Below are 24,444 nucleotides of genomic sequence, written 5' to 3'. Positions count from 1 at the left end.
CGGATAATGGTAGTTTTTGTGATTTTGTGATTCTTCTGAGTTTTGTATTAGTCATAAAATTGCTAAATACAAGTATCTTTTGTTTTGCAGATGTTTGGTTTTGAGTTCTGATGGTAAGGAGTTTGGATACTGAGGAATATCTTATTATGTGAAATTGCTTGCTTACTAAATCAGATAGAAGGTAGCAAGAATCCAGATATATACACCAGGAAAATGTATGTATGTCAGTTTGGTTTCTAAGTTTCAGTAGCGGGTCTACTTACACACCAGGGTTTTTCAGCCTTGGCACTATGGACATCTGAGAGCAGAGAACGTTTTGTTGTGGAGGCCTGGCTTGTACACTGTAGGGTGTTTAGCAGCATCCCTGGCCTCCACCTGCTGGAGGCTGGTAGCACGTCCCCCTCCCCACAGCTGTCATCACATGTCTCTAGACATGGTCAGATTACTCTGGGATTGGGGAGGATGGCCAGACTGCCCCTGTTTGAGAACCACCTGGCTGTGTACCATCACACGTAACTTCATGTGTAGATAATACGAAACTCAGAAGAATAGTAAAGACAGTTATAGCCACCAAGAGGTACTTCATTTCATCAGTTGCACGGAGATAATTTTTAAGGAGGAAAAAAAAAGGGCGGAAGAGATTGCCTTTAGAAGTTAAGCACAGAAAGGTCATTAAATATTTTATACAAGGAGACTATCTCATGGTTATGTGACAGCTATTTTCTTAGGCTTGGTTATGTACTGCTTCTTACATTAGCTGTTCTTCTCTGGAAATTACCAACAGTGCTTATTTATAGGGACTCTCAGTAGCCTGAGAAGCAGCTGCAGATCACCAGCGACTTCTTCCTTATCGATTACAGTTAGACCTCAGGTAGCCCTTCCTTTTGTTCCTGTAAAGAGCTGACATTCTCAAGGCAAGACTCTATCGGAGGACGTGCTTTAAGGTCCTCGGGCAGCTACCCTGATGGGGTTGCCTGTTGCTCTTGTACTTGGCCTCTATGCTAGTGTGGTCATTGATACTGGAAAACACCATTGGTCTAACCAGGCAGCATGTATGACACTATCCTTCCATTTTCTCATTTTACCTTCCCCCACACATTCTCTTAGTGTTCTTGTGTAATCAGTGGCGGTTACATGTCTTCTCATACATGTTGCTGTTCTCATTCCCCTCCTGTGAGGTTTTTACTTGAGGGCATTTACCTGTATTGCTTTATTCCATTACCACCATTTTGTGAAATTCACACTGTGAGCTGCATGCATACTGAGAAAGGTCATCCTTTTATTTTGGAAGTAAATGGAATGTGAGGCTCTTGAGTTTGTGTGTGTGTGTGTGTGTGTGTTAAGTTGTACACACAGCACACACAAACACACACACACATATTAACTGATGACGCCGGTATCCATTATGTAGTTATTTGGATGCAGAATTAGTCTGTTTAAATGACTATATCTTCCCAAAAACCTCAGTGTGTCTTTATTAAGACTTTCAGATCTTTAGACGTTTCTTCTGGTATACATGCATGGTATCACCTCTATGAAATGTAAACTCTCATTTTATATCCAAAAAGCATCATATTACTAAATTTATAACTTAGATTTTGTTTAGTGAACACATTTTTTTCTAAGTTGTTTACTTATTAGTCCTTTGATATTGGTGATGCCCCCATTAAGTAAGCAGTATGTTAATCTGATATATAGCAATTTTGACACAAAATTTGCTTTATGTTCAAGGTACTATGCTGTTTTATGCTATGACTATCATGTCTTTAGCACAGAAATAATAATGATAAATAAAATCTATTTTTTGTTATATTGCCATTTTGGAGATACTTAGTTATATTGAAATTTTCACTGAATCTTTTCTAGAATTAAATTCATATATCTTAGGAAGTAGCAGAGAAATTTCCCCTCAGGGTAAAGTCAGAAGAGGCACAAGTAGTTTTGATAATGAAATGGGACCTTACAGAAATATTTCTAAAGCAGATGTAATAATTCAAAGAAGAATTGAGTTGAAAAGGAAGGAAGGAAAAGAGAATTTTTTTTCTTTGACTATCAGTGTTTCGGGTAATGACAGTAGCAGAAAGCTAAAAGACCATTCTAATTTCCTTCTTTTTCCTGTGCATTATCTAGAACTATATTTTAATCTGTCTTGTAACCAAAGTAATGGAAATATGATTTTTATTTTCATGGTAGGAGATGGAATAAGCTGAGGCTGCGGGACAAAGAGAAGTCTCTGAAGCTGGAAGACGATTCTGAGGAGAGCGATGCAGAGTTTGATGATTTTAAAATGCCGGGTTTTCTGTTCAAAAAGCTTTTTAAGTATGTGCCTGTGTTCTTTCCTTTATATCTGTCATCAAGCCATTGTGTACAAATTGATATTTTAGATATGACACAGTAGTTACCTGTGGGCCCTTAAGGTACTTGCAGCAATTCATTGCAAATATAGATACTGTCAAATGAAATTTTAGCACGTGCTGCTCATTAAAAGTAGATGATAATAAATTGACTAAAGTGCGCATGGGGCACGTTTGGAAGCTGGTGAGTCTATGTGGACCTGTCTCGGCCGGCTAAAGCAACACGTTTAAAAGCCATCTACACTGAAGTATTTTTTTGTTCTTAGTGATTCTAAGGGACCAAACCTCTTAATTTCTTAAGTCAGATGAATTAAGTCAGAAGAGCTGTATATTAAAATCAATATTGGGGTGTTTTTTTTTTCTTCCGTGTAGAAATAAAAACTATTGAGAGTAGTTTGAGTGTTTTATATTGTACCTAAGGGTATAATACTTTTGAGCTGACCAAATGTGCATTTAAATATTTTATGTAGATCTTGTTCTAATGTCAAAAGAGAAGATCAAGGCAAACACCTTCAGTATTAAGTTGTTACTTGAAACTGACTATTTCATATGTGAAGTGGCCGAGTGTTCCAGATAACCGGAAGCTGTGTGATAGATGCTGCTAGCCTGCATGGCCTGGGCCAGTCCCCCATGATGAATGAAAATACTGAGGCGCAGCTTCAGTCTCATCACTCCTGGGATTTACTTAACAAGATACTTTAGGAAGACTTCTTGATGCATGCATATAGGAAGTTAAACCATTAAAGAGCTACTTTCTGTTTCGTAGCATCACTTGGTAATTGGCTGGAGGATGTTTAACTTCTTTCTTTGAGACGATTATGCTTATTCTCCTTCATAGATTTGGTTTTCTTGCCATGCCTTAAACTTGTGCAAGATGTCTATTTAAAAATAACATGCTTTTTATATTTCCCCTCAGAGGGCTTATATTATAGTTTTAATTTTTACCTTAGTGAGGGTAGGGTGGGCAAAAGGAGTTGGGAGTAGTTAGTTTATCCCGCTAAATATACAGGAAAGCTGAAATCCTAAAAATGTGAAGTATCTTGGTGGGGTTGCCATCACGGGACAGAAGCCGACCTACGTAGAAGCTCAAATCTGAATCGCTCTAGTAATTTTTGCAGACAAATCATTTTGTAGCCCAGAGAGGTGGCTACTTTGTTTATTGCTTCTTCCCAATGAAAATTAATTATGGAAGGGTATGTAAACAACATTTATTGACAATTCTTTTTATCATCTCTAAAGTGATTGCTTGTTAAGGAGCAGTCCAAATAGTATCAGTGTTGTACTAGCAAAAGGAATATTCACATTATAAATTAAATTGATTTAATGAAGATGGATACTTCCGCATGTGTAGTAAGTTGGTATGTATCCTCAAGAGTCAAGTTGAATGTGCATTGTTGTATAAGTGTGAGATTTTCTGCCAAAGAAATTTCAGTTATTAGAACCAAACTTTGCTTATTAAGAGTCTATAGGATTCAGCATATTGACTATTAACTCTATAGTGTAGTTATATTTATATAGTTGTATAAATACGTAGTTTATATAGAGGTGTATATATATAAATATATTGTTTATATAGTTGTATTTATATAAATATATATAAATTCATGTCAATTTGTTTTAATTAGTCTTAATTACACATTTCTGGAAACTATTTTGTGTTTATTTCTCAAAAATGGGTTTTTAAATATTTCATAAGTGTTATTAAACTTCTGTTCCTTTCCTTTCGTGATATGAAAAAAATTAATAGGATTGATAAGTTTCCATTTTTCTTTTATGATTAAGTATTAGCCAGGCCAGTTTAATGTTAAACCATAGATATATTTTTTGCTGTATTTATTGCACTCTGTGGAATTAAATTAACAGGGTATAGTTGTACACAAGGGAGTCAGAAGGTACAATTATCCATTTAAGTGCTATTTTCTGCAAAGTCATGTTTAACTTTTAAAATTCTATTTTGAAAGTTTGCCCAGCAATGCATTCATCTGTGTAATTTAGCAATCAGATGACAAACTTCAATCTTTGACCTTACATTTAGCCGCACTAGCAAATGCAATCTTGGGTTAGTGTGACAATGCCAAGATATACCAGTTATTTGTGGTTATTTTGTGTACTTCAGTCTCATGGGGGAAGCAGAGTATCGTCATTTTTTAACTATTGTACAATAGTTTGTAAAAAAATCTTTGCAAGGAGTAATTTTTTTATATGCTTTCCAAATTTTCTGAAAACTGTGTTCTGTAACCTGCATTTCATTGTTTATAGTATTTATTAGGAAATTAATGCAACAAAACCTAAGTCAGTCAGTGGCACTGCTAAAACCAGAACCCAGGCCCCCTAACGCCTCCTCCTCCAGTGACACACACCTGCCAGCCAGTGTGCTGATGCAGTTTGACGGCCATTGTAGAAAGAAAGAGCCACTCTTTGCCATCTTTGTACAACGCCCCAGTTATTGGGAATTTCTGTGTAGTGATGTGACTTACAGGGCCGCTTAGTAGATAATTTTCCTTAAACCATTTCTTTAGTGTTAATCATTTTATAAACACACAATCATATGCCCTTGGAGATGACATTTGTAGAGGAGGAGACACCCATCACACTATTATTGCCTCTCCTGGGTCACACAGGATGCAGCCGTCTTAAAGCCCTCCTAAACTCCCTTTTGGATACTGTGCAGGTTGCTACTTTTTATTCCTTTCATGGTTTCTCAAGTGCTCCTCTGGATTTTCCCCGCCTTCAGTTGATTGACTCCAAACAAAAAGTGTTGGACCGGTATTGGGGAAGCAGTGTGCTGTAGTGGTGGAACACTAGAATGACCCCTGGGAGATTTTGGTCCTTACTCTGCCTGGAGGAGCTGATCCCATAGTTGTTCTCCACTTCAGTAAAAGGAGGTTGGTTAATTAGTATTAAGTGCTTCTGATCATACATCAGTTTGTTGCACTATATCATTATCCACAGCTGAGATTGGTCTACTGTAGTGGTTCACAATCAGCTTTTAGTCCAGATCAGGCGTTCTCACCCTCAGCACAGCTGACATTTTGGACAGAATAATTATTTTGTTGTGAGGACTATTCTTTGTATTGTAGGATGTTGAACAGCATCTCTAGACTCTACCTACTAGATAACAATTGTACTTTACCAGTTTGAACGACCAAAAATGACTCCAGGAATTGTGCGATGTCCCCCAGGGAGCAAAATAATTCCCCATCAAGAACTGCTGGTCAAGATTATCTCTAAAGTAGAGTCACTTTGGAAGGAGAGGCTCTGGATTTCAGTTCTGGCTTGCTCATTTTTTCCTAACGGTGTGACCTTTGGCAGATTACTTAACCTCTGTCTGCTTTCATATCCTAACTGTGAAATGGGTTGCTCATCTTTATGTAGGGTGGTTTTAAGGCTCTATCCAAACCATGTGGCTCTTTGTTTCCCCAGCAGTTGGCTTCTTAAGGAGTGAGTTAGCCATTATTCTCTGATTATGTACCATGTGTTAATAGAACTTGTACTTCTTCCTCGATTTAGTGATCTTTTATTCATACTAGACTTTACTGTGTTTTGAATTTTAATCCTCTTCTTCAGGATGCATAGTCAGGGTGTATAATAGAAAACTTCATAATCAGCAACATTCTTTTTTTTTTTTTTTTTAAGATTTTATTTATTTATTTGCACAGAGAGAGAGATCACAAGTAGGCAGAGCAGCAGGCAGAGAGAGAGGAGGAAGCAGGCTACCTGCTGAGCAGAGAGCCCAATGTGGGGCTCGATTCCAGGACCCTGAGATCATGACCTGAGCCAAAGATAGAGGTTTAACCCACTGAGCAGCAACATTCTTATACAAAGTTTTCCTTATATAATAGTAATAGCAACAGCTAGAGGTAAACTTTTGGAATTGATTCTGGGGAAACTACTGGGGGAAATTACTTATAACACATGATTAAGAGATGAAATAAAACTAGTGCAGCAAGGACTAGGGTTCATGTGAGATTTTAGGTTGACATAGCACACAGACTGGAGCAAATATCGGGCCAGTAAACCAACAACAAAACCACCTTTGTTTAAGATGGGAAGCTCATCAGCCTTGATATTTTCTTTGGAAGAAAAAAAACTTTAGATTTCATGGTCTTTTAAATATTTTTTGCCTTAGATTTGTTTTTAAACTTGGCGTATAATTTTCATACCATTCTGTGATATTGTCTTGCCTTCATTCTCAAAATGTTTCTTGCATTATTCCTTTTTTTACCTTCACTTTTTGATTATAGATTAAATATGCCATTGATGGAGAAAGGAAATACCAACTTTGTTTGTAGAGGGAAACATACTATTTTTCTTTGTCTTGTATTCCTTATTTAAAGTTTTAATAGCTCTGGTCTTTCTGTATCTGTGATAAAGCCCCTGAATCAAGTTCTGCTTTAAAATATTAAAAAGACTTTTTGTATTGTTGAGTCTTTAAACTGTTCTTTTTTGCATCTGCTAATAATATGAGAGAATCATCTGTCATATACTAATTTTGTGCACAACCCTTTTATTCAGACTTGTTTATGGCCTTAAAATTCAATTAAATTTTTCCTGTAAAGGATAATGTAATTGTCACGTGACTTTTCAACAGTATAGGCTGTAAATTGTGTTCTGTCTTTTGCTTTTTGATGCTGCTGAGATAGAAAAACTTAATGCTTCTTTTTCATAGAAAAAATGTTGGAACTTTATATAACTAAAAATATTTGAGATTTTTTTCCTGGAAAGATACTGAATAAAAGATAATAAATTTATGCTTGTTTACCACGCTATTTCTAATGTTGAAAAAGAAATGAAATAGTCCCTAATTACCCCATCTATCAGTTTAATTAGAAATGTGTTAACATGTTCTATAAAGAAAAATTTGTGATTTTATGCCTAGGTAATCAAAAATGTATGACCTTATAAATATAATACTCATGTAAAACACACATCCGGCATGTTTCTCTGACTGGTACTAGAACCTAGCCAAATGATTAATTCATGAGTACTTTCTGTTATGATCTGTATTATCCACCATTTGCCATTTTCTCTTTCTTGTTGGTGTTTGTTGTTGTAGGTACCAGCAGACAGGTGTTAGGTGGCTGTGGGAATTGCACTGCCAGCAGGCAGGAGGAATTCTGGGAGACGAAATGGGATTGGGCAAGACCATCCAGATAATTGCCTTCTTGGCAGGTCTGAGCTACAGCAAGATCAGGACTCGTGGTTCAAATTACAGGCAAGTGCTCCTCTGCAGACTGTCAGTCTGTGGAGCTCAATTAATATTTCATCAGATGTATTGCTGTGGAGGAGGGTCTTGTGAATTATTGATGACATTTCAATTACAATATTCCTTTAATTCTTTTAGTGGGGGACATCAAAGGAAAATTTTTACGAGACAATGGAGCTGTAGGGCAGGAGAAATTAAACATGTAACACTTTTAATGAATTCCAGGCATTGATGCTTCATTTTGCAGATGAGCCCCACTAGATATTTTGGGTCAATACAGTGTCTAAGGTTAGCTTCTACAAATGGATTGTTTACAAACTCAATTATGTTAATATCGATAGTTTACACAATATGGAATTTTAAATTGGGCATAATACCTTTAGTTCCATGTATTAAATTTTACATTAAAATATTTGTTCTGGCAGGAGACCAGGTAAGCATTACAGCAAGTACAAAGTCTCTTTCTGGGGAAAGTTGGAGCTCTGGAGAAGCCATTCTCCTGAATTTCTTTTATAATCATTATGTGTGATAGCATTTATAGATAGTGGTAGTGGCTCTTTTTTTTTTTTTTTTTTTGGTAACGTGAAATTGTCTGCTCGCTATGCTTCTCTCTCCCTCTCCAGTCTTCCAGAATTTTATATCAACCCTAAAGCCAGAGCCTAAATGATTGCCTAAAATGATGAAAAATTATGTTTAGATTGTGATCTTTGTTCACTTTAGAAATTTAGTTGAATTCTTAAAGCTGTGATATTCAGAAAAAATCAGCATTTAGATTGTGTAAGTTCAGTATGTTGGGACTGAACTATTTTATCGTGAAGTACAGTGAGCATTTATTTCCATACTGAAGCTGTAAATCGGCTTTATGTAAGTCAGCATTGGTAAAACTAATATGAGGTGAATTATATAGGTTATTTAATCTTGAACCCAGGTAATCTGAGAGCTCCTTGGATTCCAGTAGTTTTCTCTAATGAATAACAGCAGTATATTTACGAGATGGTTATGTTGTAGCAACCTCAAATACTCACTATATAGGGTTTGGAGATACCTTTAACAGTGTGCTGTGCCTGAAGTCAGCAACTGCAGAAAGTGACTGTCCTGTAACATGGGTTTAGCTCCAGAGAAATGTTTAGTATGGAGCCAAATGCAAACCATAAACTATTGAGTAAAGAATTTTTTTTTTTTGATCTTCAATAGTGCTCTGTTTTTATTCCTTACTTTTCCATTAATTTAAAAGATCACAATTCTCATGAGTATTTAAAGTTCTAGACTATTTTGGGAATATTTTACATGATGTAGGAAAGGGAAAAAAGCATTTGAAGCTTTTAAAATACCGTATTTTTTGTTATTACATGGAAGTTGTATTGAAGCAGAGGTTTTCCTTCAAATATTAGAATTCTATTGCATATTTTGTTTGGAACCGTGAAAACAGCCCAGCCCAAGGGAAAAGCCAGAGCTGAAAATGAGCATTTAGTGTTTTCTTATCTATGAATGTCCTTAGTTTAACATTTTAAAAAGTGCTTTCTCTGTTCTACATAAGCTCTTTGATTGGCTTGGCTCTGCATCTCTACCTGGGTATTTTTTTGTTTGTTTGTTTGTTTTCTTTTTGGATAACTGGAATGCCCCAGGCTGCCCCAGATGGTTTCTAGGACTGTCCTTCTTTCCTTAAATGATTTCTGGGATTTTCTTATTTCCCATGTCTTATCTTTCCTTCCCTTCCTGTTATCATGAAACTTGTGCAGAGTCTATTACTCTGGGCCTACGAAAACTCAAGTCATCCCTGCAGTGTAGTTTTGATCTAAAAATTAAAACATGCTCTCCAGAGTGGTGGCAATCCTACTAGGAGTGAAGGCAGGGCTAATAATGAGCAGCAGCTGTAATCAATTAGCCATCAATGCTCATATCCTCTTTTCCATAATGAAATAGTGGGGCATGTTGGACAATAGCCCAGATTGTCTTTATTAAAATAGTACTGGTAGAAGTGCCTTCCCAGAATGCAGTATGTGTCAGCCAAACAACCAGGTTCTTTATGAATGGAGGTGTGCTGGGGGAGCTTGGTCCCCTCCACGTCCGTGTGCCAGAGCGCATTTTGTAATCACAGTTTTCTCACAATTTTATAACCTGTCCACCTCTGCAACTAGATGAACTTGGAGTTCTTGTCTGTGTTTATGTCCTAAAGAAAAATAGATGAACAGTCAAATGAAGTTCTCAGTGGGCTGACGCGGCTCATTTTGGCTCTTTACGTTTCTCTGAACGCCCGTGAGCTTTAGACTTGGGGCCCTAACTTGTGTTGCATTTTGTGGTCCGTGATCATGGAAACGGTTTAAGTCTCTGGGATACCAAGAAGAAACTTCACTTTAAAGAAGTTTTTTTGGTTTTGTTTTTTAATGTGTTTTGCATGTGTGTTTTTAAAAGAGAGAGATGTGTATTACAATGCACCTGTAAAAGTCTGTACTGGTTTTTGTGCTCCCAGTTCATCCTGTGTATACTGCCTTCTCTTCCCTTGGCCATTCATATTATAACGCTGGGTCCCCTGAATTTCATGATGAAATAAATTATTTACCTTTCAAACTTCAGTTAGTAATTTACTAAATGATATCCAAGACTTTAAATTCCTGGTTACAAATAAAGTGCCCTGAAAAAATTAATGAACTTTCAAAGGTTAATATTTTACTTTGTAATTCCTGGTAAGTCCTAGCCTGTGGATAGCAGGATTTCCATCCTGTAGATTGAGGTATTTGACCGATGGAGCTAGTGGCTTGGCCTAAACTCATTAGATAATCAATGCTGATCAAAGATGAAAGGAATTTTAGCCAGTTTGGTAATTGATGCTAATCACTCTAGTACATTTAGCCATTTCTTATGCTCATCTCACTGGTTTTGAGGGTTGGAAAAGGGTGGTTCAGTTGATGTGACTGTTAATGGATTTGATTGCCCCTCCTGTGGTTCAGGAACAATCTAGGTCTGCTCCTAGATTTCCACTCAGTGTGAAAACCTCCATAGTCTTCTAATAGGGGGAGAATGGCAGCAGTGAAAGGGCATCATAATGCCAGATACGTGTTCAGCTAGGATAAAGTGTTGGCCCTAAATGACACAGCGTGAGTCATCAGTGTAGCAGTTTGCAGAAAGCATGTAATAAAAAGAAAAAAAAAATGCTATGTAGCTGAATAAAGCATGTATATATATTTATGCTTATTTGAAAGTGACTTTGTAAATATTTTAAACAGGTTTTGATTGGTTGTTTCCTAATCCCCGCTAAGTGCTTATTGATAATAACTCTTGTTCCCTGTGGAGGGTATAAAGAAGCTGGTGCATTTAATCCTTTTAGAAAGAAATATTGTCATGGAAGGGGCCAGACCAGAGTTATGCCATCCCCAGGGAGCTTGAGGGGGCGCCTGCATGGGCCTTGTCCTTAGTGAGGAGCAGGGCCTCCTTGGGAATTCTTTGGGAAGTATCAAAGTCTGCTGTAGTCCCTACTTCTTGAGCCCTTATTATGGAGCAGTGGGCTGGGGCAGTAGCTGTAGTTGAAGGGTGAGAGGCTTTAGAAGTGGGTGGAGGCTTTTTGTCATGTTGGAATACAAGGGTAGCCTCATTTCAGTTATGGCTTGTTTCTGTATTAGAACCTCAGGTATTTTTGAGTTGTGCGGAAGATTATTCTTAATATTTCAAAAATTTTTTAAGCTCAGAATTTACTGAGCTGTAGCAAAAAAATGAAAATTACCCATGATTCCCTAACTCAGAAATAATCTCTTTGAACATTATTTTCTAACAACCTTTAAGAAAATGTCTTCATTTAATAAAGCCAATATTCATGAGCTACGTCTTGTGGTCTAGGCATCTGAAGAAGAAGCCATTCCTACCCTCGGGGCTTAGAAAGGATCTAACACACAATTACAATACAAGTGATATGTGTATGGTGGTAGGGTTAGTATGGGGTCCTAACTAGTGTGGGTATGCCAAGGAAGGATCCTTAAACCATTTGGAGAGAAAAAGGAAGACTCTAAGAGAAGCTAGGGGCTAACACTCAAGTAGATGGCAGCTCGGATAAAGGGTAAGAAGGGACAAGGGGAATGCCAAGACATGAGAGAAATATGCACTTTGCAGGGACTGAAGACAGTGCTGGCAGGTGGAGTGCCGAACCACAGAGGCAGATGTTGGGACGGGGGCATTGAGACAGGTGAGGCTGAAAAGGTGAGCAGAGGTCAGTCCTTTTGGTCTCATAGGCCAGTTTAAGGTGTGTAGATTATTCAAGAACAGTGGGCAAACATTAAAGCCTTGATGTAGTGGGGTGTGGGCTCCTAGGCACAGACAGAGGGATTAGTTACACAAGAAGGACACTTGTTCCACTGTAATGGGGGGAAGGAGGGCAGGATGGTGCAAGGTTCAGTCAGTTACCTGTGGTATGCAGTGTATCAGGATATTTTGGCTGCAAGTAGCCAAAACCTTACACTGAGTCAGATATTCCCAAATGTGTGATACACTTAGGAACCTCCAGAGGAGGTGGGCGGTAGACACAGTGTGATCTGCAGCTCAGTGCTGTCATCAGGGACCCAGAGACTTCAGTTTTCTCCCAAGGTCAGTTCTCCTTAAAGTATCAGATGTCCTTGCACTGTAGCCCAACTGCCCCGCAGCCACTGGGTGATATTTCCTTGTTCATGGAGAGACCTAGAGAGAAAACTCTCCTCCAGCCTGCAGTGGAAGTCCTTCCTTCCCTACACTGAAGGAACCGGTTTTACTAGGCCCTGAGTGGGAGAGTGAGTGGTACCAGGCCGGGGTGGGGAGAAGGGGTACTGCGTGCTGACAGCTGTGGATGACCCGAGTTCCTGCTTCTCCCATCTCACCGCCGCAACCAGGCAGTGGGCAGAGTCCCATCAAGTACAAGTGTGGGACAGAAGAGGGGACACCTGCACAAAGTCATGGCTCTGTTAGGAAGGAGGGAGAGGGAGGGAGGGATTGTTGAGATAGTGGCCACCATGACCAATCTCCCAGCTCTCTGTGAAAGTGAATTGGAGTGATTTCTGTAAAGTTTTGTTTTTTAAGACTTCTTAGGAGCATTTCTCCAGGTTTTTAAATATTCTTCAAAAGTGATTTTAATGGTTCTGTGACATTCCATCTTATTTAACAAGCCCTTATAATATTTGCTATATGGCAGTGTTGTTCTGAGCACTTTATAGGTATTAACTGAATTAATCTTCATTTAATCCTGTGTGATCGGTACTATTATTATTCCTATTTTAAGATGGGAAGCTGAGGTTCAGAGAGGTTAAGTAATGTGCCCAAGATCATGCAGTTAATGTGGGCAGAGCTGGAATTCAGACCCAGGCAGTGCTCCTAACGACGAGCTTGTGCTGAATTAAAGAAATGGAATGGTTTGTCCAACCCTCGTCTTCATGGATGTTTAGGTAGCGTCCATTTTTCCCACAGTGTAGATAATGCTGCAGTGGGTATCCTGGCACATCAGTGTGTGTTTGGGACTGCTGGGTCAGTGGGGGACTGCCCTTAATACTCTTGCTGTGTTGTGCTCTGCTGCTTTCCACAAGAACAGCGCAGCTATACTCTTGGTGTGGGCTTTCCAGGGGAAGTGCTCACTGTGATCACCTCCCTCCCTCCGTCCCCGACACACACACACCATGGAGAAGCGAGCCATACGGTGTCAGGAAAGCAGGCCATGGCAGTTCGAAGACTGATTGTAGACATCGCCACGTCCACTGGTAACCATGTCCCTTTGGGCCTGCCAATCTTCAGAGCACTTCTGTCCTGCTTACTTCCCACAGCTGGGAGGTTGGTTGAAATTGCGTGGTAGAAACTCCTAAGATTCTCCTAGGTTTGAAGAGCTATGTAATATCTTCCCTCACTTAGAATTTGTTAAGTAATTTTTGCTTCATTTTCTTTTATTTTACTCTGGATTTCATTTACTGGGTGTTAACTTCAACAGCTTTTTCTTTACAGAAAATATCAATAAATTTCCACAGCTAGGCTTTTCTATTTCAAGCTGTTACCTTTCTATTTATTTTCTTTTTTGTTTTTTGGTGGTTATTCATCCATATGCTGTCATTCATGGTTGTGTTTTCTTGGACGTTTTGGGTGCAGGTTCACGGGGTTGGGTCCGACTATAATTGTCTGTCCAACGACAGTGATGCATCAGTGGGTGAAGGAATTTCACACGTGGTGGCCTCCATTCCGAGTGGCAATTCTACACGAAACTGGCTCCTATGTGCACAAAAAGGTAACACTACAGTACTTCAGTACCTGTTGGTTTGCTTACTTTTAAACTTCTCCACTTTACATATTTTTCTTTTGATCCCTGTATTTCTCAAGTGTATGTTCCTGTGTGCTTTTATGCATTAACTTACTGTTACTGATTTAATTTAGAGCTGTATGTTTTCAAAACAATACGTGAATGTAGGCTTTATCATTCTGACAGTTCATAGTGCCTTGAGACATGTTTGTTGTCCAACAAAACACAACTGGGCACAGACTGGGCACTACAAGCCTGCTAGCATGAGTGGGACCATACCCTGGGGGCTTCCAGAATGGTTAAGTAGTCGGATTTGGGCCATTAGCAGCTTTCCACAGTTTTAGGAAAGTAATGTAATAACTCATCTTTGGTAAGTACGTACATTTAACATGGTTTTCAACATATTTTTAATGAACAAAGGAACAACCTCTACAATTATGAGAATTTCTTAATTTGTATTGTTTTTTAGTTAAATTGCTTTGTGTTCTCTGAATCCTTGGTCATCAATGTAAGCCTAACCACTATATTTTGAAAGTTGGATTTCTTCACTTATTTGTAGTTTTAGTCACCTGATTAAAAAGGAGGTTTATTTGTGCTCAGATGGGTAGCATGGAGAGATTGTATTATGCTTTTTAAATTTTCAGCTTTGACCATCCGGACTGTGAGCTGTGTGAAGTGCCCATAAGTGTTTGCTGAATAGCTGATAATTACACTTCTTCCCTGTGGGTTTGTAGGTTACTTTTTTGAGATGAAGTGGTAGTTTGTTATGAGTTCTTTCTTTCCCAAGTCTTTGGAGCTCTTGAGTGAGCCTTGTGTACCCCCACAAGAGCAGTGTGCCTGAAAAAGCTGCTGAATGTTTGCCTCACTGAGTTAGACACGTGAGCCCCTGAACTCCATTGTTTCTGGAGTTTGACCCAGTACCCCTTTCCTCCAAACTCCCATTTTATTTATGATTATGAGTAAGTGGAACTTTCGATAGAAGTGAATCAGGAGTGTCTGTAATTGGGTAGCTCAAGTTCGGTGAGGTGGAATCTTGCTTATACTAGCTGCTGTTAAAGCCAAGTGACTTTGTCCCGAATTTTAAATGATAAATGAAAAACAAACTGAGTTAAAGTAATGAAGTAGGGTTAATGCTGTGATCAAAATGAAACAAAACTGATTTTTAACAGCATGAAAATAACCATTTTGATTGTTTTTCTGGTTAAACTGAATGGTTGTAACTATCTTTTTGAACACCCTTATTAAATGTTTTTGATGCCTTTTTTCACTTCCATCATCTGTTGACATTTCTTAATGTTTTGTGTTGCAAAATCCAGCAGGATTCCTTACTTGATGTTTCTCTTGAAAAGGCACATTTTTCATAGGTTCTCTTTATCTTTTTATTTTCTTTTGGGCTACTGAAGGGTATATATTCAATTTCACCTTTATCATAGCTTACCTACATTTCCTCTTTTATTATAACCTGAAAAACTATCTTCATGTAAACCAAATGTCTCTGTTGGTGCCTTGCTTCCTTGTTTGGAGGGTAGAGCTTTGGAGAAGAGATGCTTCACTTGTTCGCAGGGATTCCATCTTCTGAGGTTGTTTTGCACACACAATCGCATGTATACATGTGATTTTTCATAATTTTGTTTGATGCTTTACAATTTGCTAAGGACCTTAACTTGAAGTTTCTTATTTAACTTTTGAGGAAAAGCAATAGATGTGTGTTTTTCCTCTGACCCTTAATTAACTCTACTGTTTCTTTTTTTATTAACATATAATGTATTATTAGTCCCAGAGGTACAGGTCTGTGAATTGCCAGGTTTACACACTTCACAGCACTCACCATAGCACACACCGTCCCTAATGTCCATAACCCAACCACCCTCTCCAACCACCGCCCCCAACCCTCTTGTTTCTTTTTCATTATAAAGAATCCCAGATCTCTGAATATGTAATTTGTTATGCAAAAGACCAAAAAGATGTTTGTTTGCATCTTAAAAACCATACTCTCGACTTAGAAACACAGTTTATTATTTATTATTGTTAATATCAGTTTATTATTTGTGATGAGGATATTGAAAATACATTAAATCCTTTGCATAGACCTCATTAGTAACACTTCCAAGATCAGAATTCCAGCTGCTAGATTAAAAAACCAAAGTGACATTTGATACCTTTTCTCATTCCTTTTAATATTTGTTCTTGAAGATCTTTGTCACCACCCCTGCACACCTGTTGACTTGCAGATAATGTGTTAGATTGCAGTTAAATACATTTTTTAAATTCATATCTCAAATATTCTGTCAGTGTCTGTCTGATCTCAACCCAGCATCTAATGCCTGATTTCCTTTCTGTCCTTATCAGCTAGGATTCTTTTTCTCCATGGGGGAGCTTTCTGTGCCCCCGGGCCTGTCCAGATAACGGCGCTTTGGCACAGGGACCTTCAGTGCTGGAGAAAATATGGAAGAGAAGAGAATTTCTCTTTAAAAAACTTGAAAGTACTGTTTCAAGAATTGTGCTGCTTATCATTCAAGTAGATTTTCTTTATTTTCCTAATGATTTGTTGTAACTGATATGACATAAAATTTTGAAAATTAAAGTTTCCATTTAGAGCACAGGCATCAGATGATCAGTTTCTGAATGGAGCGCATCCGTTATTCTTCTTCCTTACGTTGCCTTTTAGCTTCCCACCTCTCACCACATGACCCTGTATTATCTTTGTTAATACTCTCTTTGATTGACAGCGTAATTTAGAATTATCAAATGTGAACCCAGCAACCATGCAGAAAAATATGTGGCTGGTATTTCAGCCAAACAATCAAATCAGATACAGACATTTTCAGTCTTCTGGATCTTCTTTTAATGGTCAATTGAAATCTCATTTCATAGGAATCTAAGATTTTTCTTTTTCTCATTATGTTTTGTGATCCCTTTTTTCTAACATAGAGAAACTTGATATGTGAGTTGATTAACACTTATTTATTGAGTAACTATAAACATGACATTGCATTTGTGTTGTCTTTGCATTGCATTGTATTTGAGGCTGTTAGGGCTCCAAAAAATGGTTATGGTGTTTTTAACTGACCTTGAAAATCTAGCCATTTTCTTGGGGAGAGAAAATGCCTGAAAAGATAATAAAAGAAGGGAGTTTTGTGGTACTTATGCCGTAACTCACAGTGGATGGTGGCATCTTTAGCTACTGTGTTATGAAGTTTATTTAATTATTAAGGACCCTTTTTTCAGTTTTTTGGAAGATGTTTAATGAGAAATGTCTTGCTTGTATTTTGAAACAGTTGTCACTTTGTCTCTCCCACCTTTCCCTGCTGTATCCTACAGATATAGTAATTCTGTGGAATATTTGTGATAATTCAAAGAGTTTTATCTCATTTTGACAAACTCATGGCATTTAGAGGGAATCGCAACAATAGCGTAAAGGTTTCAAAGCATAGCTTTTGTCATGACCAGACCCGGGTTTGAATCTTAAAGCTTTGTGACCTTGGGCAAATCACTTAGCTTCTCTGAGCCTAGATTGGTCTCCCAAAAAATGAGTATTTTTGGTAATTTTGTGAAGGGTTGTTGAGGTAATAGGTATGCACGAGAAGCTTAGTGTCTCAGGTAATTCTTCTACTCATTCATTTACTCAAGTAATTCTTACTATTAGAAACAAAGAATGTTGTAGACCCATTCTTCTGTGGTAGTCCGAAGAGAAGATGCTCTGCTGTTGCTGACTGATTCGGTATAAATACTCGCTAGACTGAAGGTTCACACTTGCTTTATCAAACACGTTCGCAGGCGTTCCTGTCTAGACCTTTTTTTCTCAAATCCAGATGGATTTGGCCCCAAATGGAAACAATGAAATAGCATGTTGAAGTTCTTTTGGCGAAACACAAGTTGTGATTCAAACACAAGCTGTTTGATGAAACTGCCATCACGTGTTCTTTAAAAAGGCCCATTTTTCTGGAACACTAGAGTCAAAGGACTTGACTTTTTAAAGAGCTGGAAGGGAGTCAGGAAAAAACATAAAAATTAAAGTAGAAAAGGGCCACATGGTCCCTCAAGCATCCTAAATATTTCAAACCCATTCCAAGTACACAAATTATAACACAAAGTGATGTAATTCCTATTAACTTCAGAGACGGTGTATACACCTGATACAAGAAATGATAGATGCTATGCTTGTTCTGTGAGGTATATTGTAAAATTATGTTGCTGGAGCCCTTTTTTTCTTCATTGTCAGCACAAATCCTTGTTTATTAAAGATTTAGCTTGAAGGAAATTTTAATTAATTACAGGTGCAGTAAATCCTGCCTGGGAAGCTGCCGTGCTGTGTTTACCGTGAATGGCCTTCATGTGCCTGTGCTCCACTCTGCTCTCCCCGCTGCCTGACAGTGTGATTTATGGCTGTTGTTTTCTACCAGTCCACTGTTTGCCCTCTAGGAGGGATTGGTCTCCTGAGCCTCCGTAATAGCAGCAGCACGTTCACAGACATCTTTTAATGACAGCAGCACTGCATTCAGTAAGTCAGGCTAATTGCAGATGTACCCTATTAATTGCAAAAACTAGGAGAGGTTACATATTTTACAAGCTTTTAATTTGAAACCGCCCGAGATGATTTGTCTTAAGTGTTTGGATAGAGACGTCCATAATATTCAACAATTCGCCATTATTGAAACTCTAGGCAGTTATAGAATTCTGAGATTGAATCAGGTGAAAACAAAAAGTCTTACATGGTGTTTTTTACCCAGTGGCTGTTCAGTGGAAGTTACATTTTCAATAGGACATTTAAAAAGAATTTCTTATGCTTCTTATAAAAGTCTTTTTGATTTTTACTCATCATCATACATCTTTCTGAGTACGGTAGGAATTAGTGTATTTCTGTGGCGTAACATTGTAGAATTTTCCCAGTAAACTTTAGTCCTTATTGAACATGCAGAAGAAGGTGACCACAGTGCCAGTGGTGTGTATTTGAGAGGGTTGGCATCTCATTTGTTCTCCTGTGGTGAAGTGACATCCAGAATCCAGCTTGGGGTGGCATTCCTTGGCGGGGTTTAAGGGAATGGCCATGGCGAGTCTTTGCGTCCAGCAGTTACAGGAGTTCAGGGTCCCAAGCAAGTGGACCCCCATTTGTAGGGCTTGTCTGTGACCCAGTGGACATTTTATAAATGTGGGTGGTAATATGACCCCCTTTGGTTGTGAAGCCCCAAACATTGGTAGTTGTTTTCATCCCCCTCTTGTCTCTGTGTATGCACAGAGTTCCAGGTCTAGAGGGGAGTTGGGCACGGACATTCTCGGTTTCAGTCTGCTGCCTTCTCGGGTCCTAACTGCTTCATGAGTTCTAGTAGCCACTGCTCTCTTGGTGGGGAAAATGAGGGTAGAGTTGGTGGCAGCTGCCTGTCCCCAGTCTCAGTGGCAAATTGAGATGCAGAAGAGCTCTTAGGATCAGCTCTGGCTTCTGAAAGTCACGGGACTTGTGGAATGAGGCGATCGAGGTGGTGCAGTGTGTCTTTGGACAGCCCACTTTCTACATGCACACTGGTAGCTGTGGGGGGCCGGTGGTGGTGGATAAGCAGTGTAGTCAGGGCGAAAGGGAGAGAGGTGAGTCCCAGGAGAAACCGGCCTGTGTTTTTGGAAAGCTGTGAGCCCTGAGGTTTTTACTGTGCATTCACCATAAGGTACAGAGTTGGGAAATGGTTAGTCAGGTGTGGTCTTCAGTGTAGGACTGTGCAGGCATTGAAAACCGTGAATAGGAGGACAGCAAAGTGGTAAAGTAGTAGTAGATAATACAGCTCTCCCTGTCGAACCTTTGATGTGTACTGGGTATCGTAGTTTTATGAACTGGGAAGTTTTGAGTGTGTTATGACATGAGAAAGTAATTTCTCCCACTTTGTTTTTCTCTTTCAAAATTTTTTGGGCTCTTATTACACCCTTTTATAACTCTGTTGAGTTAAAAAAATATTTCAGTCCTAGTTTATTAACATAATAAAATCAGTTTTGAAGATGTTGAATTTTTTAAATTTGTATAATTGTAATTACATGAACTACTGTGTTAGGTTTCTTGATATTTCGCTCTTATATTACTGTGATGAGCCTTATTAGGTTAATATACAGCTAGGTTTCATTTATAAGTAACGGATCTCTGCTAGGGAGTACACGTGTGTGTTGTGCCTGTTAGTTTTGAAAACAGGGTTCTGTTGGCCTTATAGTAACACATTGAAATGCGTCCTGTCTTTTCCTGCATTTTGAGATAGGTTAAACAATGGGATGGATTTCTACTTTGCTCATGAAACCCTTTGGGTCCGGTTGGCTTTTGGTGAGAAGAGCATACTGTCTTTTTCAAGTTCTTCAGTAATTGGTCTGATCGGTTTGTCTCATTTTTCTTGGGCCTATTTTGGTACTTTATTATTATTATTTTTGAACAGTTGTCCTCTGTCAAAGTGTTCAGGGTTTTGGCATTAGCTCACTAGTGGTGGTGGAGAGAAGACACATTTATGTAGTGTCTCCATCTCGGTTCTGCTCTTTCGACATTCTCATGCTCTGTGTCTGAGTCTGCTCTTTGGGCTGACTTGACAGATCTTTGTCTGTTTTGTTTGATTTTTTCAGTGGGCTATTTCATTTTGTGGTTTTTCAGTTCTGCCAGTTTTGTTTTTTAAGGGTCCACTGAGGTTTGTTTTTATCTTATTCTCTCATTTTCCTTTTTTAGCAGGTTGCGCTGACTGACTGTTCCGCCTGAGTTTAGCGTCAGTGGCGTGCGAAGAATGAGTGTTCTTCGTGTGGTCAGAAACTGCTGATACTATTAAAAGGAGCTCGGGGATGGTGGTGCTCACATCATTTGTATCTTAGTTTTTGACCTCTTGTTTTCTTTAATCTTACTTTCTCTCTTCTGGTCTGTCAAACTCTGGGAGGCTGTGCCGGGTCCCCTGCCGGCTGCGGATGTCCTGCTTCATCAGCACAGCTCTGACAGCTTTGCGCACCGGGTTTGGTGCGGGGCTCCTTCTCCAGTGTGCACGGTCTCCTTTAAAATAGAAAATATCCCTCTTTTTTTCTGTTCAGTTCTTTCTGTCTGCTATTTGTATTTCTAGTCCTGCCCCATTTCTTTTTGTGTTTCTTGGGTAATCCCCATATTTTCAGCTTTCAGTGCCAGGCTCGTTTGGGTCTAAGGGTTGGGCCGTGTGTACCCACGGGAAAGTTTCGCTGCTAATAACCCACTGTCATTGTGGAGACTCCTGGTACATTTCGTCTGAAACCAGCGATTATATTTTCTATTTTCCTGATTTTTTTCTATTTTCTATTACTTTTTTCCCCTAGAGTGGTTTGACAGTTCTACAGTCTGTTTCTTTTCTTGTATTCATGTGGAAGTAGCAGCTGTGGATCAGTAGATGGGCTTGTTTTTTTACAAATATAATCCAACCTGTTTTTCTTTCACAGTTAAAAAGTGGACAGTGTCTGTCATCTCTGCCCCTTTCTACCCTCGGACAGGGCGGGATTTCTAGTACACGTATTTCTCCTGTTGTTATTCAAGATTTTGTTATACTAAACTAGAATTATAGTGACACTTAAAAATATATCCCCCCCCCTTTAAAAAAAGATTTTATTTATTTATTTGAGAGAGAATGAGTGAGAGAGAGCACAAGCAGGGGAAGGGGCAGAGGGAGAGCAGACTCCCATCTGAGCTGGAGCCTGATGTGGGGATCAGTCCCAGGACCCTGGGATCATGACCTGAGCCGATGGTGGGCACTTAACCAACTGAGCCACCCAGGTGTCCCCAAATATATCCCTCCTTATATTTTAGATTTATTCTTAACGGTTTCGTTAATATTTAAAGCAATGTTTAAACATTTACTTACTGTTTTAAAACAGATTTCCTTGCTTTCCAAAGTGGAGCATTCCTACAAAATCTTTTCGTACCCTGAAATGGCTTGAAGTGAAGAAGCACTTATCATTAATTTATATGGAAAAGTTCTTGAGCATTCCCTACCCAAATAGTAACCTCTCTTAGGCTTTTCTGATACCTTAGGATACGTCTTGCTAACACGCACAAAATAAATCGGATAATGCATAGATGCTTATAGATCCGGTTCAAAGCTACGGCGCTTGCTGCCCAGATGCTGAGTGTAGTTCTCAGGGAAGGAGCTTGGTGGCGCCCCTCTCGTGCTCGGGGCGTGCGTGGGCTGCCTCTATAAAGGCTCGCTGCACAACAAAGACGGAACGCTGCTTTTGCTTTTCACCTTTTTTATAAAAGTGAAAGTCCTCTTTGGCTTTCTTTGGGTCGGCAAAAACGGGTACTAATGTAGGTCTTTTGTAACAGCGAAGAAGCTAACTGAACTTTGGAAAAGCAGAGGATACCTGTAATATTTGAAAGAACTGGTGTACATATTACATGTAATTTACCCTTAAATTTTTTTTTCTTTCACCGTTAGGTATGAGGCAGCATTGCCTGATACTTAGTTAATACTAGCTTTGCAGTTAGCTGCCCGTCTACGTTCACATCATGACTCCACCACTTACCAGCTGTGTGACCTGATATATTATTACAGTCTCCCCCCTGTAAACCAGAGGTTCATAAGGACTCTGTCCTTTTTCAGGGAGTTGCTAGGAGTACTCTGTCTGCAGTGAGCATTCTGGGCCTGGGAGCTCTGCCGTCTGCTGTTCTGCAGAGTGCTGTATGTTCCGGGCACACTTTCTTCTGCCCTTGGAAAGGGACCGTGTTCTTTCAGTGACCACACCTGGCTGGATATATCGTGTACTATACCTGGCCTCTCTCTGGCTGCTTTATTTTCTGTTTTTGCCTGTCTGGAGGTAGAATTTATTTTTTCTGTCAAGCATGACTGCTAGTTTGGATCAGTGCAGAATTCCGGGGTCATTCCCCTACAATTATGGAACGTCTGTCTCTTTGCTTTCTGACAGTTTAGTGTAACAGAAGAGGTGTCCAGCTCAGGTGGAGTCTTTTTCCTCTGAAGGGAATCTTCTGTTTTGTTCTGACTAGAAGCTACAGCATTTTCTCTTTACTTTTGGAATTCTAGTAGGTATATTCCTAGGGATAGGTCTCTTTTCAGTGTTTCTCCCTGACACTCCATTACTTTTTGCTCTATAGACTCCTCTGTTTCTCCTCAGAATTTTTTTCTGTCTTTTAAAAAAAATCATTGTTTTTATATCCTTTTTTATTCTCTCCTCCTGGAATTCATGTTCTGCATCAGTACAGCGCCTGAATTTGTCTTTCTGGTCTCTCTGGCTTTTCTCTCATTTTTTTTTTTCTGGTTTTAAAATAATAAATCACTTCCCATCTATCTTGTTGTTTTAAGTTTAACAAGAATTGACAATGGATATTTTAGAAAAATAAATATTGGGTAAGTGTTTACTTATTGTAACTTTTTCTAGTTTTCTTTTGAGGGCCCTCCTCCTTAAGTAGATCTAGTAGTCAGTGTTTACAGAGTAATGAAACATAAACTTCCAGTGCTGATAATGTATAGTTGTAATTGTATGTATTGTGATTGTATACATATTTTAAAAGTGCATTAGATTACATCATTGAAAGATTACCATTTAAAGAATCATGCTCATTTAGTTTATTTAAAGGAGCTTATTTAAAGCTGGTTTTACCATTTTATCATCATTTAGGAGAAACTAATTCGAGATATTGCTCATTGTCATGGCATTTTGATTACTTCTTACTCCTACATTCGGCTGATGCAAGATGACATTAGTAGGCATGACTGGCACTATGTGATCTTGGATGAGGGACACAAAATTCGAAATCCAAACGCTGCTGTCACCCTTGCTTGCAAACAGGTATGAGCTTTTATAACAAGGGAGATTTCCAGGTGGAAAATAGTATTTAATTGAGAATAAACTCTGGTAACACACTTATTGACTCTTGTGCCTCTGCATAAGGAATTTGAAATACATGTTTTGCCTTAATGCAGAAAATTCTTTATTCTTGCCCATAATCATGGTTTTAAAAAATTCAAATTATTCACATTACTGACTGTGTCTCGTAGGGATCAGTTGTTAGAATGTCATCGAATCCAACTCTCATTCCTAGTATTCAGCTTGAGCAATAAGAAATATTCTTCCCTCTTTATTTTTTCTATATTGCGTAAAATGTCTACATTTTGGAGATTAAAGTGATATGTAAAAATGTTAAATAACCAGGATTGTGTGGACATATTTTGGGGTAGGGATGGTGATCATCTCTTGAAAAATGGATTTAACAAAAAGTGTTTTCTTTCCCCAAATAGTTCCGCACCCCTCATCGTATCATCTTGTCTGGCTCACCGATGCAAAATAACCTCCGGGAGCTGTGGTCGCTCTTCGACTTCATCTTCCCAGGAAAGTTAGGCACATTGCCTGTGTTCATGGAACAGTTCTCAGTCCCCATCACCATGGGGGGGTATTCAAACGCCTCCCCGGTGCAGGTAATGTAGTAGTCAGCTAACACTTCTAGGCGTTTTAATATTTAAACTGTTCCTACTTAATATACTGTACTTTGTAGCCGAGTCATTCATAATATAAGGGAAATGGCCAAGCTTATAAACTGGTATCTGCCCCAAATCACAAAATTATTTTTGCTTGAGAGCTCCTCTTTTTCCAGATGAGTTTTAAAAAATTATCTCACGTCTTCAAAACCAGTCAGAAAGTGTGAAACAAGAATGAATCAGTTCTGGACA

At 38.8% G+C, this 24,444-nt stretch overlaps 1 protein-coding gene across 1 annotated transcript in view; it reads left to right on the top strand.

The window, feature by feature from the left end:
* LOC111145130 (ERCC excision repair 6, chromatin remodeling factor) overlaps positions 1–24,444 on the top strand; it is a 71,049-nt gene that overhangs the window by 25,647 nt on the left and 20,958 nt on the right. The window contains exons 6-10 of the mRNA XM_022499812.1: positions 2,194–2,319; positions 7,411–7,569; positions 13,648–13,783; positions 23,396–23,566; positions 24,016–24,192. Coding sequence (XP_022355520.1) covers positions 2,194–2,319; positions 7,411–7,569; positions 13,648–13,783; positions 23,396–23,566; positions 24,016–24,192 — 769 coding nt within the window. The remainder of the gene's footprint in view (positions 1–2,193; positions 2,320–7,410; positions 7,570–13,647; positions 13,784–23,395; positions 23,567–24,015; positions 24,193–24,444) is intronic.

This window comes from Enhydra lutris, unplaced genomic scaffold (genome assembly GCF_002288905.1).
Source record: "Enhydra lutris kenyoni isolate GAN:26980312 unplaced genomic scaffold, ASM228890v2 scaffoldscaffold12, whole genome shotgun sequence".
NCBI lineage: Eukaryota > Metazoa > Chordata > Mammalia > Carnivora > Mustelidae > Enhydra > Enhydra lutris.
The sequence above is the reverse complement of the archived record's forward strand: the minus strand, read 5'-3'. Positions and strand labels throughout refer to the sequence as shown.